The 12,244-nt window shown below is 32.8% G+C and overlaps 2 protein-coding genes across 2 annotated transcripts; one reads left to right on the top strand and one right to left on the bottom strand.

Moving 5' to 3' along the window:
• LOC114186988 (nuclear transcription factor Y subunit B-3-like) lies at positions 1 to 1,126 on the top strand. The gene has a single exon (XM_028075085.1). It carries the CDS (start codon positions 327 to 329, stop codon positions 891 to 893), a length of 567 nt encoding a protein of 188 aa, XP_027930886.1. The 5' UTR covers positions 1 to 326; the 3' UTR covers positions 894 to 1,126.
• Positions 1,127 to 3,440: 2,314 nt separating this feature from the next.
• On the bottom strand, positions 3,441 to 8,932 carry LOC114186933 (nudix hydrolase 2). The gene is made up of 9 exons (XM_028075011.1): positions 8,577 to 8,932; positions 6,137 to 6,354; positions 5,472 to 5,537; positions 5,197 to 5,334; positions 4,826 to 4,903; positions 4,694 to 4,744; positions 4,530 to 4,564; positions 4,075 to 4,183; positions 3,441 to 3,863 (listed from the first exon to the last, which is right to left on the bottom strand). The coding sequence occupies exons 1-9, from the start codon at positions 8,686 to 8,688 to the stop codon at positions 3,663 to 3,665; spliced, it is 1,008 nt and encodes a 335-aa protein (XP_027930812.1). The 5' UTR covers positions 8,689 to 8,932; the 3' UTR covers positions 3,441 to 3,662.
• Between the last annotated feature and the right edge of the window lie 3,312 nt (positions 8,933 to 12,244).

Here is a 12,244-nt window from a genome sequence, read left to right as displayed (position 1 = left end):
CTTCTTCTTCTATATACATCACTCCCACAATCCAATCTTAATTACTATTAATATACCTACTCAAATACTATTATCAATAATAATATTTTCATAAAATACGCATCTTTATCTGAATAAAACAACCTTAATTCAATCAAATAATTTTGTATCAGTTAATTTATTATAGTTGTAGTAAGTGACGGTTAATTAATACTTTGTACGTATATATATACATAGAGAGAGAAAGAGGATGTGATAAAAAAGAGTAATGTGTATATAATAAGTTTGTGTGTGGTGGCATATATATATTTGTGTTGTTGTTGACTATAGTGTGTGTGAGTGAGGTTATGGCCGAGTCCGATAACGATTCCGGAGGTCATGCCGGAAACACGAGTGGAGGGAATGAATTCTCGGGGTGCAGAGAGCAAGACAGGTTCCTTCCAATAGCAAACGTGAGCAGGATCATGAAGAAGGCGTTGCCGGCGAACGCGAAGATCTCGAAGGAGGCGAAGGAAACCGTGCAGGAGTGTGTGTCGGAGTTCATCAGCTTCATAACAGGTGAAGCATCTGATAAGTGCCAGAAGGAGAAGAGAAAAACTATCAACGGTGATGACCTACTGTGGGCCATGACCACACTGGGGTTTGAGGAGTATGTGGAGCCTCTCAAGGTTTACCTGCACAAGTATCGGGAGATGGAGGGGGAGAAAACTGCTATGATCGGAAGGCCACAGGGCGGTGGTGGTGGTGGTGGTGGTGGAGGTAGTGGCGGTGGTGATCAGAGGGATGAGGCTTATGGCCATGGCCATGCTCATGGAGGTATGGTGCCAAACTCTATGATGGTCATGATGGGGCATCAGGGACACGTGTATGGATCTGGGAGTGCTGGATCAGCATCTTCTGCAAGAACTAGATAGTAGCAGGTTTATGCATGTGTCTGTTTAAGCTTAATTGATTCTATAAGATGATTATCATTAATTTATATTCGTATATGTTTGTTTTAGAAGCAGCTCCACCTTGTAATTGCTTGTTGAAATTTCGTCGTTGAGAATATAGACATTATATATCATGGATGATGGTGATGTGGCATGCACAGAATTTTTGTATTTTTCTTTATGTTTTTATGTGTATTTGTTTTCTGATCCTGGTATGGTGGTATATGGGTTCAGATTTTATTTTTTCCAAGCAAAATGCAGTAGGAAAAGGAGAAAAATATTTTGGCATTACTTTTAAATTAACTAGCAACTATTGCTACTGCTGCTGCTTTATCTTTTCTTTTGGAGTAACCGATAATTGTTGCATGTTATAGTGTTGTGTAGTGGTGTCATTTTTTGTCTTCTAGTTTTCCAATTTTAAGAACTTCAATAATAATATATGAAGCATCTGTGTTACATTCATATATACTTTCCTTAATGGTGAAATGGGTTAATGACTACATGAGGGGACACATTAAATTATTAGGTCTTTTTAGAAAAAGCTTCATATTTGAACGAGTATATGAAAAGGGTTTTATTAAAAGAGTTAAAGTTCACTTTTTGATATATGTGTATACACAAACTTAAAAAAATAGTTTGTCACTCTTAAATTATAAATAAATATGTTGGTGAAATAAATGTTTAAACAGAAAGAGACAAGGGGCGTATCATCAAATGAGCTTTTGGTCACAGTTGACTCTACAAATGGTTTTCCCTGACTTTACCAATTCATCGGATTAAAGCAATGAGAACAATAATATCTTCTGTCTTCAAAACGATTTTCCTTAGAACATAAATTATATACAACAAAAAAACACATAAATCATATAAGAGCATGCATGGAATGTCTTTAACAAGTATTTCAAGATATTAGTTAAGAAAAGTAAATAAAATTATTTAATAAAATAAAGATATTAGTCTATGATACGAAACATATTATGTTTATTTTATAATTATTTTAAGAGTACTTAAAAAAGTAGTTGGTTATATTAAATGTTTCTTGGTCGATAATTTTGAGACGTTTCGTGACTCTTTTGTTTATATTAAGGATAACTCTCGTTAAAAGATTTTGAATGGCTTACATTTCCATGCTCTTATTTGATTTGAGTGAGATATTTTTGCATGAACGTCCTTCGTCAAATTTTGAGTAGGATAAGGTTGTTTTATAAACTAGATTATCTGAATGTTCCTACAAATTGAAGTGAACGAAAGCATGGTTAAGCTTTGACGCAAAGTGTAGACAAGTATTGAAGCAGAAACAAGAGACACGAGTTCCGTGTTATTCGGATTATTTGGCCATTGCCTCAATCAGTGCTATCAAGTATCGATTTTTCTTGCATCTACTTTACACTTATTCTTCAAGTCCACTCCATATACATATCCAAAGAGACAAAGATGTTAGCATCACGATCCAATTGTTTAAACACGAAACATTTCATATCGTATTGGTGAATTAATTGGCCTTTGGTCAAGGGAATGAATATAATGGTCCCCGAAAGGACGTTTTTGGCCATTGATAATTGTCTTAGGTTAGATTCTTATGTAAAACAACAGTAACTAGGTGGAAATTGAAGCGAAATCAATGTTACAAGGCCACGAGGGGTTGTAGATTAGATAGGTTTCTTCCTTCTGAAGAATTAGGGTTGTCTATTGACGCTTCAACTACATGTGAAGGCAGGGCCACACAAAAGTCTTGAATGGAATCTAATCTCAATGGATGATGGATTTTGTTACTTAGTCAAGATAGTGGACGGTTTGTTTAGAAAATTATTACAATCTAGGTAAAGGGGTGAAGAATATTTATTCACTAGTGCTATTTACGGTCTATGTGTGGGTCTACGTTAAACCATCAATTTTTTCCTCTTGTTCTTCAAACATTAGTAGGGAGAGAGGACAAAAATAACATGTTTTTTTCAGACAAACTAAATTTATCATATTCAAAAAGAAAATTAACATTGATTCATTTTTTACATGTTACGGTAAAATTTAAGTAAGATTGGCATAAGATAAATGTCATTTCACCATATAACCACCAAGTAATGACATCTCTCTGTAACAATACTGAAGTGTATCTTTCTAGTTTCACTAGATTGTAGTGTATGATCTTCTTACACTATTGTTCCTATGAACTCAATGATGGCAAAAACTTATTTAAAGATTCTTTTTCTGGTCTAAGTCAGCATAAAAAAAATAATGTTTGAAGAAAGAGGTTGAGTTGAAAAGAGGAGGAGCAAAACTGGGAAGTGATTGGTCCACTCCACTCAACATAGCTTTTCAGCACTTTGAAATGAAACTAATGAAATAATCTTGTGCACTGGACCAAATGTGCGCGCATGACAATCAGCACTAACAAGCTGCAACCAAAGTCACGGATGATGTCAACATTCATGCAAGTTCTTTTATGATGTCTGCATGACTCCAAATAACTTGCAGTACACCATGGCCATCATAGGCACAGTCACAGTCACTCACTTCTGTTGTATAGATCAATTTGAATAAACTTTTATAAGTGTTTATTAAAGAAGAAAATATAACGTGAAAAATGATCGTTTGTTCAATGTTAGCTTTTTTTCTAACCATTCTTGACAGAAACTAAATTTTATGATGAATGAAATGAAATTGCTTTCAAATTTGGCTTCCCTGATGAAGACCAGCATGTTCACATAATGAATGAGATAAAGTAATTGAATGTCCTTTAATCTGTGATGATGCTCAGGAAGAATAGGAGCTCTTTAAGGTCCCAGCATTCAAGTACAAATAATTCTTTTGATCAGAAAAGTTGGATGACGTAGATACAGGACAAAATCCAGAATATTGTCCACCCATCTTTGCCAAACATGTATCATTTATGTACTTCAAAAGCTCACTCTTTTGGACGAATGGTTGAGCTGCATATTCCTCAAATGGCATCCACTGCAGAAAATTAATCATAAGAAAATTGATATTTCCCTTTGTCTACAATGATTTTACATTTCCTTGGGATCCTTTTTCAAAGTATATTTTAGATTGAAATTAATATTTGTGGTCTCTATAGTTTGAAAAAAGTTAGTTTTTAGTTCCCTGGCTTAAAAGATATGGAAAACAAACTACAATTAGTGCTTGGCCTCAAGTAGAATTCGCATACCTGTGCATCCAGTATCTCAAATCTCTGTGTTTGGATGTTAAAAGAAAGAGGCCGCAACATGCACACGAAGAATAAGTCTGACTTCTCAAAGAATGAATTATGACTTTGTCTGTCGATCAGATATTTAGATGAAACAAGAAAAGAATTCTCAGTCATCCATACTGCAGTCTCGTAACAAGAACTCAAGAAACTCCAAAAGAAAGAAATCACCAATTCATCGAGAAATTTTACAGAATATAAATATTTCAAGCATATTCTCCAAGAGACAATAATATAGCTAAAATGGATATGTTAACATAGCAAACTACTCTTGCTAGACACTGCAAGACACAGAAATGGACCCTGCAGCTGAGATCTATTCCCTATATCCCCAATCAGTGAAATCTAAAAATTCTATCTCCTATAGAAACTTCCCATATTCAAATTGTTACAATATATTCATATAAACATGCTACCTGAATGCTAATACTTCCACAAATTCTGAATCAACCTGAAAATTGAGAGAACAACCCATAGCATTTAGGCTTCCAACAACCATAAACTTTACTACTGACACTTAAATATATAACTGATTTCAGGGCTAACCACTTTTGATTGGTACAGCAATGAGATTACTTACTCCTGTTTCTTCTTTGACCTCTCTTACTGCTGCTACACAAATATCTTCTCCCTGTATAGATTGAACGGGTAGATTATATGCACAAAGTTTAGACTTTTAGACCGTGATGAGAAATATATCCAACACATCTACCTGATCAACAACTCCAGTAGGGAATTTCCAAATTCCAGTTCCTTGAAATAGTCCACTATTCTCCTGAACAACCAGGACCTAAGATCAAGAAAGAATTAAAAAGTGAAATGTTAATCGCCAATAAAATTAAATTCTTCAGACTTCATATTTCTAATGGGACAGAAAATGAAGGGACAAACTAAAATAACCCCCAAAAAAAAAAAATCTAAGTATACTAGCTCCTTTCAAGAACAGAATGCAACACATACACAGTAAAGGCATAACAATATTTATCAAAGATAAAACACTCAAACAATGAGAGATCTCTTCCAATTAAGTATAAGCCTGATTATGAAGTTGCACTACATTGTGATAGATGGTGGAGGGAAAACCTCTTGTTTTTCATTCATGACAAATGAACCAACCCCCACCCTGTGTGTGGCATTTACAGGAATAGTACTTGGACTGTCAGGAATCCAATATACAAGCATTAAATAATTTGGTTCTGCATGATGATACCAAAACCCCTCCTGCATAGAAGTACACAGGAAATAATAGTTAATAAATAGAATAGATACCCTGACAACGTTAATGGAACTCCAACTTTCATCAACTAAACTTATTAAACACAACAATTATAATTAAGGTAAGCAATAATATTAGTCACCTTAACTAAAGCTTCAACAAGACCGGCTAAATGAATAGGTAATTTTATCCAAACACCTTTCTTGCCCTGCATGACAACATATAGTGATGGATTCGGATTCTCAGTACAGATAAAAATGCCCCAGTTTTTTTGGATATAACTGACAAGCTTATTAGCGCGTTTTACAAAATAAAAGACAGAAAAGTGAGCGTAGAACCATCATTAAATAAAAAACCTTAATGCAAATTCAAAAGGAAAATAGTTCACATCTTAATTGCTGAACTAGGATTATGAAGGTCAGCTAACATTTTTTTATTGAATAACCAACTAAACTTAACTAAAAGATAACGATCTATGTACTGAATGACAGGTTAATGAAAAAAGAAGAAACTAAAGTCACTTAAAAGTAAATCTTCTGTGTGTGTCTGATGCATTGACGATCAACATATGCTATTTGTTGCTAAACAAGGAAACAAAAAAGGAAGAAAAGGATGGCCAGTACACGTACATGGAAATTATCTATGTACCTGGTCTGAGTGCTAGTATTATTTACCATGATCATGCGTAGTTTTGAATGAAAAAGCCTTATATTTTATTAAACAATTCACCAGTATGTTTTGATCAATGGGTGACATAAAATATGATATATTAATTACTTTAAGCAACTGAGTAGAAAGATTACCTACCAGCTGCTTCCAGTGAGAAACTGAAGCTCTAAGGACTTGGATAAATTCTGAAGAATCCATAGGATGATTCAGTTCCACAGTAACACCACCATAATTATCATCAGTTGATGTTAGTAGCTTGATCTGTTGAATTTGATCTTCTGCAGCAGTTTCTGACGCAATTGCAGATGAAGTTGACTTGGATAGTATAGAAAGAGTGGTTGCCGCTCCAATCTTGACTATTAAGGAAAAGTGAGAAAAAGTAACATTAGATTATTATAATTAAGCATTCCTTATAACATGGGAACAGAATCCAAGTGTAAACGAAGGATTAGCATTCCTGACAGCCAACCTTTTCCCAACTGATTGGGAAAAATATACAACCAAACTTTTACAATACCATATGTGTGGATGCATGAATCACTCATTTCAAATTCAAACTGAAACTTATAAGAGTTTAGAACAGTTACGAAAGTAATTTTCTGAATGAGTAAATTTGTTCAATCTCCCTACTAAATTCATCATTTTTCAGTTACCTCAGCCAATGTAGAAACCAACCAACGATGACCTTTGGATAGGAAAAAAAATTGGAAAAATCAAGAAAACCAAGTTAAAGTAATCCTCCCTTGGGAATGTTGCAACTTGTAGAAAAACTCGCTAACAGCAAGCTTGGTCACGCGTTTGCCAATGCTATTTTTTATATCAAATGAAGCTACTAGAGATAGCTTTGGCATATGTGACATTAATTTTTCTTTTGCTCGAATATATATATATATATATATATATATATATATATATATATATAATTTTTCTAATTTATTCAAATACTTTTTAATTATATAGATAGATAGATAGATAGATGAATGGATAGATATATCCAGACAAGCTATAACAGTGGAGAATATCAAAAGCAGACAGCCACTCTTAATTGCAGAAATGTTGAGTGAATTGTGCCACAAAGAACTTGCTGATTCTCTAAGCTAAATATGCTACATAAACATACATATAGATAGATGTAAACACACAGAGACACATATACATGCATACAAACACATAAACTAATTTGTTGAGTTTTTCGAGAGAGGATCATCAGGAAGATACAACACCAATGAAACATGAGCTTAATTCACACATAGGATATTGACACCACTTTCAATTCAAAACTTTAGACTCACACTTGGATCCTTAACAATCTCTCCCTCAAGTGTGGATCCCTTCACATTGGTACTCCCTCCTCCAACGGAAACATTTTAAGTCATGAGTATCCCTTACTTGTACCGTTGTTCATCTTAACGGAACCTTTAGCTCTGATACCACTGTTGTATCTTTTGAGAAAGAGACTAGGGAGATACAATACCAATGAAACATGAGCTCAATCCACACATAAGGGATTGACACCACTCTAAACCCAAAACCTTAAGACAATGGGTTTATGGGTCTTCATCTTTATATGGTGTTCAACTTTTTCATTTTTACTCAATGTGAGACTTAGACTCACACTTGGATTCCTAACAATTTCTCCCTCAAGTGTTAGTCCCTTCACATTGATACACCCCCTTCGAACGGAAACATTAAGTCATGAGTACCCCTTACTTATACCCCGTTGTTCATCTTAACGGAACACGCTTACCTGACCCAGGTTAGGAAAGACTTTCGATACAGTGACTTGTCTAAGCCAGTCACCATATGAACCTTTGGGTCTGATACCACTCTTGGGTCTTTTGAGAGAAAAGATTATTAGGAAGATACAACGACAATGAGACATGAGCTCAATTCACACAAAAGAGATTGATATCACTCTCAACCCAAAACCTTAAGATAATGGGTTAATGGGTCTTTTTCCTTATATAGTATTTAGATTTCTCATTTTTACTCAACATGATATTTAAACTCACACAATTGAATTCCTAATATAATTAAAGGTTTACCCTGTCATATAATTGCAAACTGTCATGTACGATCGTGTTTTTCCTGAGAATATCTGTTGACTAATTCCAATAGTAAATGAAGATTAGACTAATGCATATATACTTGTGTTCATGAGTCAGGAGGATATTGGTGATATACTATAACAATATATCATAACAACACTTCTCATGATACAGGAGACCCCAAAAAAATGTGCAATAGCAAGCCAAGCAGTGAGGTCTACCCAGCAAATGCAGATCCAAAACGAAACCATTACGGTCAGCATGTGCGTTTGGGCTAGTTATTAGTAATATTCAATTCAAATCAGTATATAATAATTAAATAAGATTTTCACTAAGTAATACTAACAATAAAAAGAAAATAGACACGCCCATTGGAAGTTGGAAGCAGTGAAAAAAAAGGCTAAATTTTGCCAGTGATAAACGATACCCAAAAGCGAAAAGAAACAGAATTGGAAACCGGGTCAGTGTTAATCCGACAAAGCAAACATTAATAAGGTGGTTTGATTATTTAGTTTCAGTTGAAAACATACCTCTTGAAGTTGGTCTTCTCCCTTGAGATATGAAACGCTGAGCACTTCTAAGATAACGAGGATTCCTAGCTGAGGAAAAGAGGGGTGAGAGCTTGGGCAGTGATCTCAGCATGTTGTTAATGTGCGATAGCGAATCCAAAGCCACAACAACAGAGAATACGTTATCGTAACATTTGTCTGCTTAATTAATTATTGGGTTTATAGGACAAGTAATGAACCTGCGAGTGCGTAAGGAACTGAAATTACTAAATCAAAGTTTGACGATAAAAATGAATGGAGACATATTGGCGTGTTATTTGTGTTTGTGAGAAGAAAAGTGAAAATTGAAATCAAAAAGGCTTTCGAAATAGCAGAATCTCCACGGAAGGAAGGGAAGCGGTGGAGAAGTTGACACGCAAGCACGGGATACCCTCGCCATAATAAATCAACAAAAGGTCACACCCGTAATTCAGTTTGAGAGCTCATTTTTTGTTTTTTTGGAGTACATTAAAATTTAGTTTTCTCTAGTTATATATATTTTAGGTGATAGATTTTAATATAATATATATATATATATATATATTAAATGATTGGTTTCTGATAATTTTTTAATTTAATTAATTATATAATTTTAATAGCACTCTAACTGAATATGTAAGTTTGGGATTCGGTTGGATTAAACAAAATATGTACTAAATCAAAATTATGAATTTTAAAAATCTATAAATTAAATTAAATAAAATTGGAATTAAGAAATAAAAGAGAAACATTGCAATATAATTATATAATATAATAATAACAAATAATAATAATACGATACATTCAATTTTTAGTTAATATTTTTATTAGGCATTGCTAAACGAAACTATGATACAACATCAAGTTATTAACTTAGGTTAAATTAAAAAACTAAGGTATAAGTGATGGTATTTTTTAGAGGAACTAGTGTGAATACGAGGGTAGTTTTTTAATGTTTTTAGGTGTACATGATTATATTTATCTTTATCGTGTTGATAAGTTAGTTAATTTTTTTTATAAAAATTAATATAAATGATTTAATATTTTACTTCATATATTTTTTAGATTTTTTTTATAATAATAAATAAAGTTTGTCAATATTTCGTTAAGTTTTTTTTATATATATAATAGGTTAGGTGTGGTCTCCCTTTATTTTATTTTATTTTTTAATCAAATTTTATGTGACAAATAATTGTTGAACTTTGAAATATCAATATAGTTTAGAAGTCAAAGTTCACAATTGCACGGGAATGAAGAGTGGTAATGAGCCACTCGTGATGAATGAATGTCATAAGTAAACATAGAAGAAGAAAATGAGAAGAGAAAAGAAGGAGAAGAAGAAACAAATCTAATTACATAAAAGAGACAAACATGACACGTTCTCATTTTTTATTATATTGATGTTTTAAGTCATCTATTATGTATCAATGTGAATATCTCAAAACGTCATCCTCTTCACATTGTCAATACCAATATAATAAAGAGAACCACATTAACTATTTTTAAATATGAAATAGGACTAAAATTAGGAAAAACAATCTAGAGATTACATTGAATATATTCAAATATATTGAGAACAAAAATTTTATTAAATTAATTACATTTGAGTGCATGGTTGGATTTTAGTAAAATATTTCTTGTCACATGAATAAAAAGTCTTCATCAAAAATATTATGAAGGTAAAAAAAACCATCAATTTTTATTAACTATAAGAACAATATTTTATGTTCACAACTTTGTGGTCAAACTTTTATTATAATTTTTTATTATTATCATTTGGGCATAATCACAACTTTATCGTCAAATCTCATGTCTACTTTTTTACAATGACATATCTCATATCAATGTGGATACAATCATATATTTTGTGTTTGAATCTCTTGTGATACTTAATTAGTATTTTGGTCCATATAATAAAGATAATTTTCATATTAAATGTTGTTTGAAAACTTATTTTTAAAATTGATTTTGAGTGTATAATTACTAAAATGGGCAATCATACTTATATATAATTTTCACAGAGACATTATTATTTCCACTTTTAAAATTATTGCAAGAACATTTTTTCAAGTAATTACTAAGTCAACAAAGATAGAAACATGCATGATTGATTTCATATTCAATTTTTCTTAAATTAGTGTTCATTTCACAACAATCACTTCGTTAACTCTATAAATGTGGTCAATGTGGTCATCTAACGTCTTTTAGCTTCATAAATACACTTGGAGGGTGATTGCAATACTAACCCGTGTACAATATAGGAAACTTTCTTCTTGGGATTTTCATCTAACACTTTGTTTGCCAACTCTTATTTTTCACACGCAATATGCGTTTGATTCCTAAAGAAAGTTTTTGTAAAGGTTGAATCGCAAATTAAATTTGTAAAAATTAAAAAAATCAAAACCAAGAAAAGAAATTAAAGAAGAAATAATCACAATTGGAACAACCAAAAACTCAAAGAAAAACCACATACAATAAAGACAATTTCACTTTGAATATAAGCGCAACCAACAACGAGGAGTAAAAAATAAATGAGAGTATGAACCTCCAAATCGTTGACAGAGAAGGTAAAATGAGTGGTTTCTCTCCGAACATGAATATGCCATCTTTAATTGATTTTGAAAAGCAACGAAACAATCTATCACCATGATTTTGATGATTTTATATGCACCAACATTGATTTTGGGTACTTGCAATCTAAAACCAAAGAGACACCTATAGAAATATATAACATTTCTTTTTTGTGTTTATGTAAAAAAGAGATTAAATTTTTACATTTAATATCCAATTATATCTTGAATTACTTTCTCTATAAATAAAATATAAAATATGTAAGAAAAACAAGAGAGGCTCAGATTAGTATGTTGAAAACATATGAAAGCCTATCATTTTCCTTTAATGAATAGTTTTACGGGGGTAACAAATAAAGAACCCCAATTTACCAATTTACAAAGCAGTCTTATTTTATATAAACAATAGGCTAATTTTTTAAACTACATGGCAAAATAGAAATTTCTTTAGCCGACATTTTTCTACCGACACAAGATTTGAAATTCAACTGAAGTCTCCTGTTTTTACGATAATCCAAATATCTAAGCAGTCACTAAATATATAACTAGCTATGAAAATATTATTATAATTTTTTTTTTCAACAAGCATGCTTTTATTTCAATTTAAAAGGATAAGAAGTGGAATGTGTGTCTTGCATTCTTTAATTCTCTTAGAAAATTGTATTCATGATTGGTGAATCAAACATTACACATACCTAAAATAAAAGGTGTAATAAGAACATTTTGGGCACATTACAAGTTACAACAGTAGATGGTTCACTTCACTTCTTCCAAGTTATATTCTAATTTACCAACGGAGTAACGCAGTAGTCATTTTACTTACCAACGAATAACCATTCTCCTTCACTTTTCACCTCTTCTCAAAACCCTCGCGCCGCAATTTTTTCCCCTTTTTCTTTTTTTTTTTTACCATTTTATGGACCTCTTCGCCGCCGATCACTTCCCCGTCCCCGACCACGTCGCTCCATTTCCCGATTCCGGCGACCTTCTTTTCCCTGCCGACCTCCTCTCCCACCGCCACAACCCCAGAAGCTCCGCCCTATCCGGTCCCTCCCCTCCGCCCTCAATGCCCACCCTCGTCCGCCCGATCCGACTGCCTCC

The sequence above is a fragment of the Vigna unguiculata genome, chromosome 6, assembly GCF_004118075.2.
Source record: "Vigna unguiculata cultivar IT97K-499-35 chromosome 6, ASM411807v1, whole genome shotgun sequence".
Classification (NCBI taxonomy): Eukaryota; Viridiplantae; Streptophyta; class Magnoliopsida; order Fabales; family Fabaceae; genus Vigna; species Vigna unguiculata.
The sequence above is the reverse complement of the archived record's forward strand: the minus strand, read 5'-3'. Positions and strand labels throughout refer to the sequence as shown.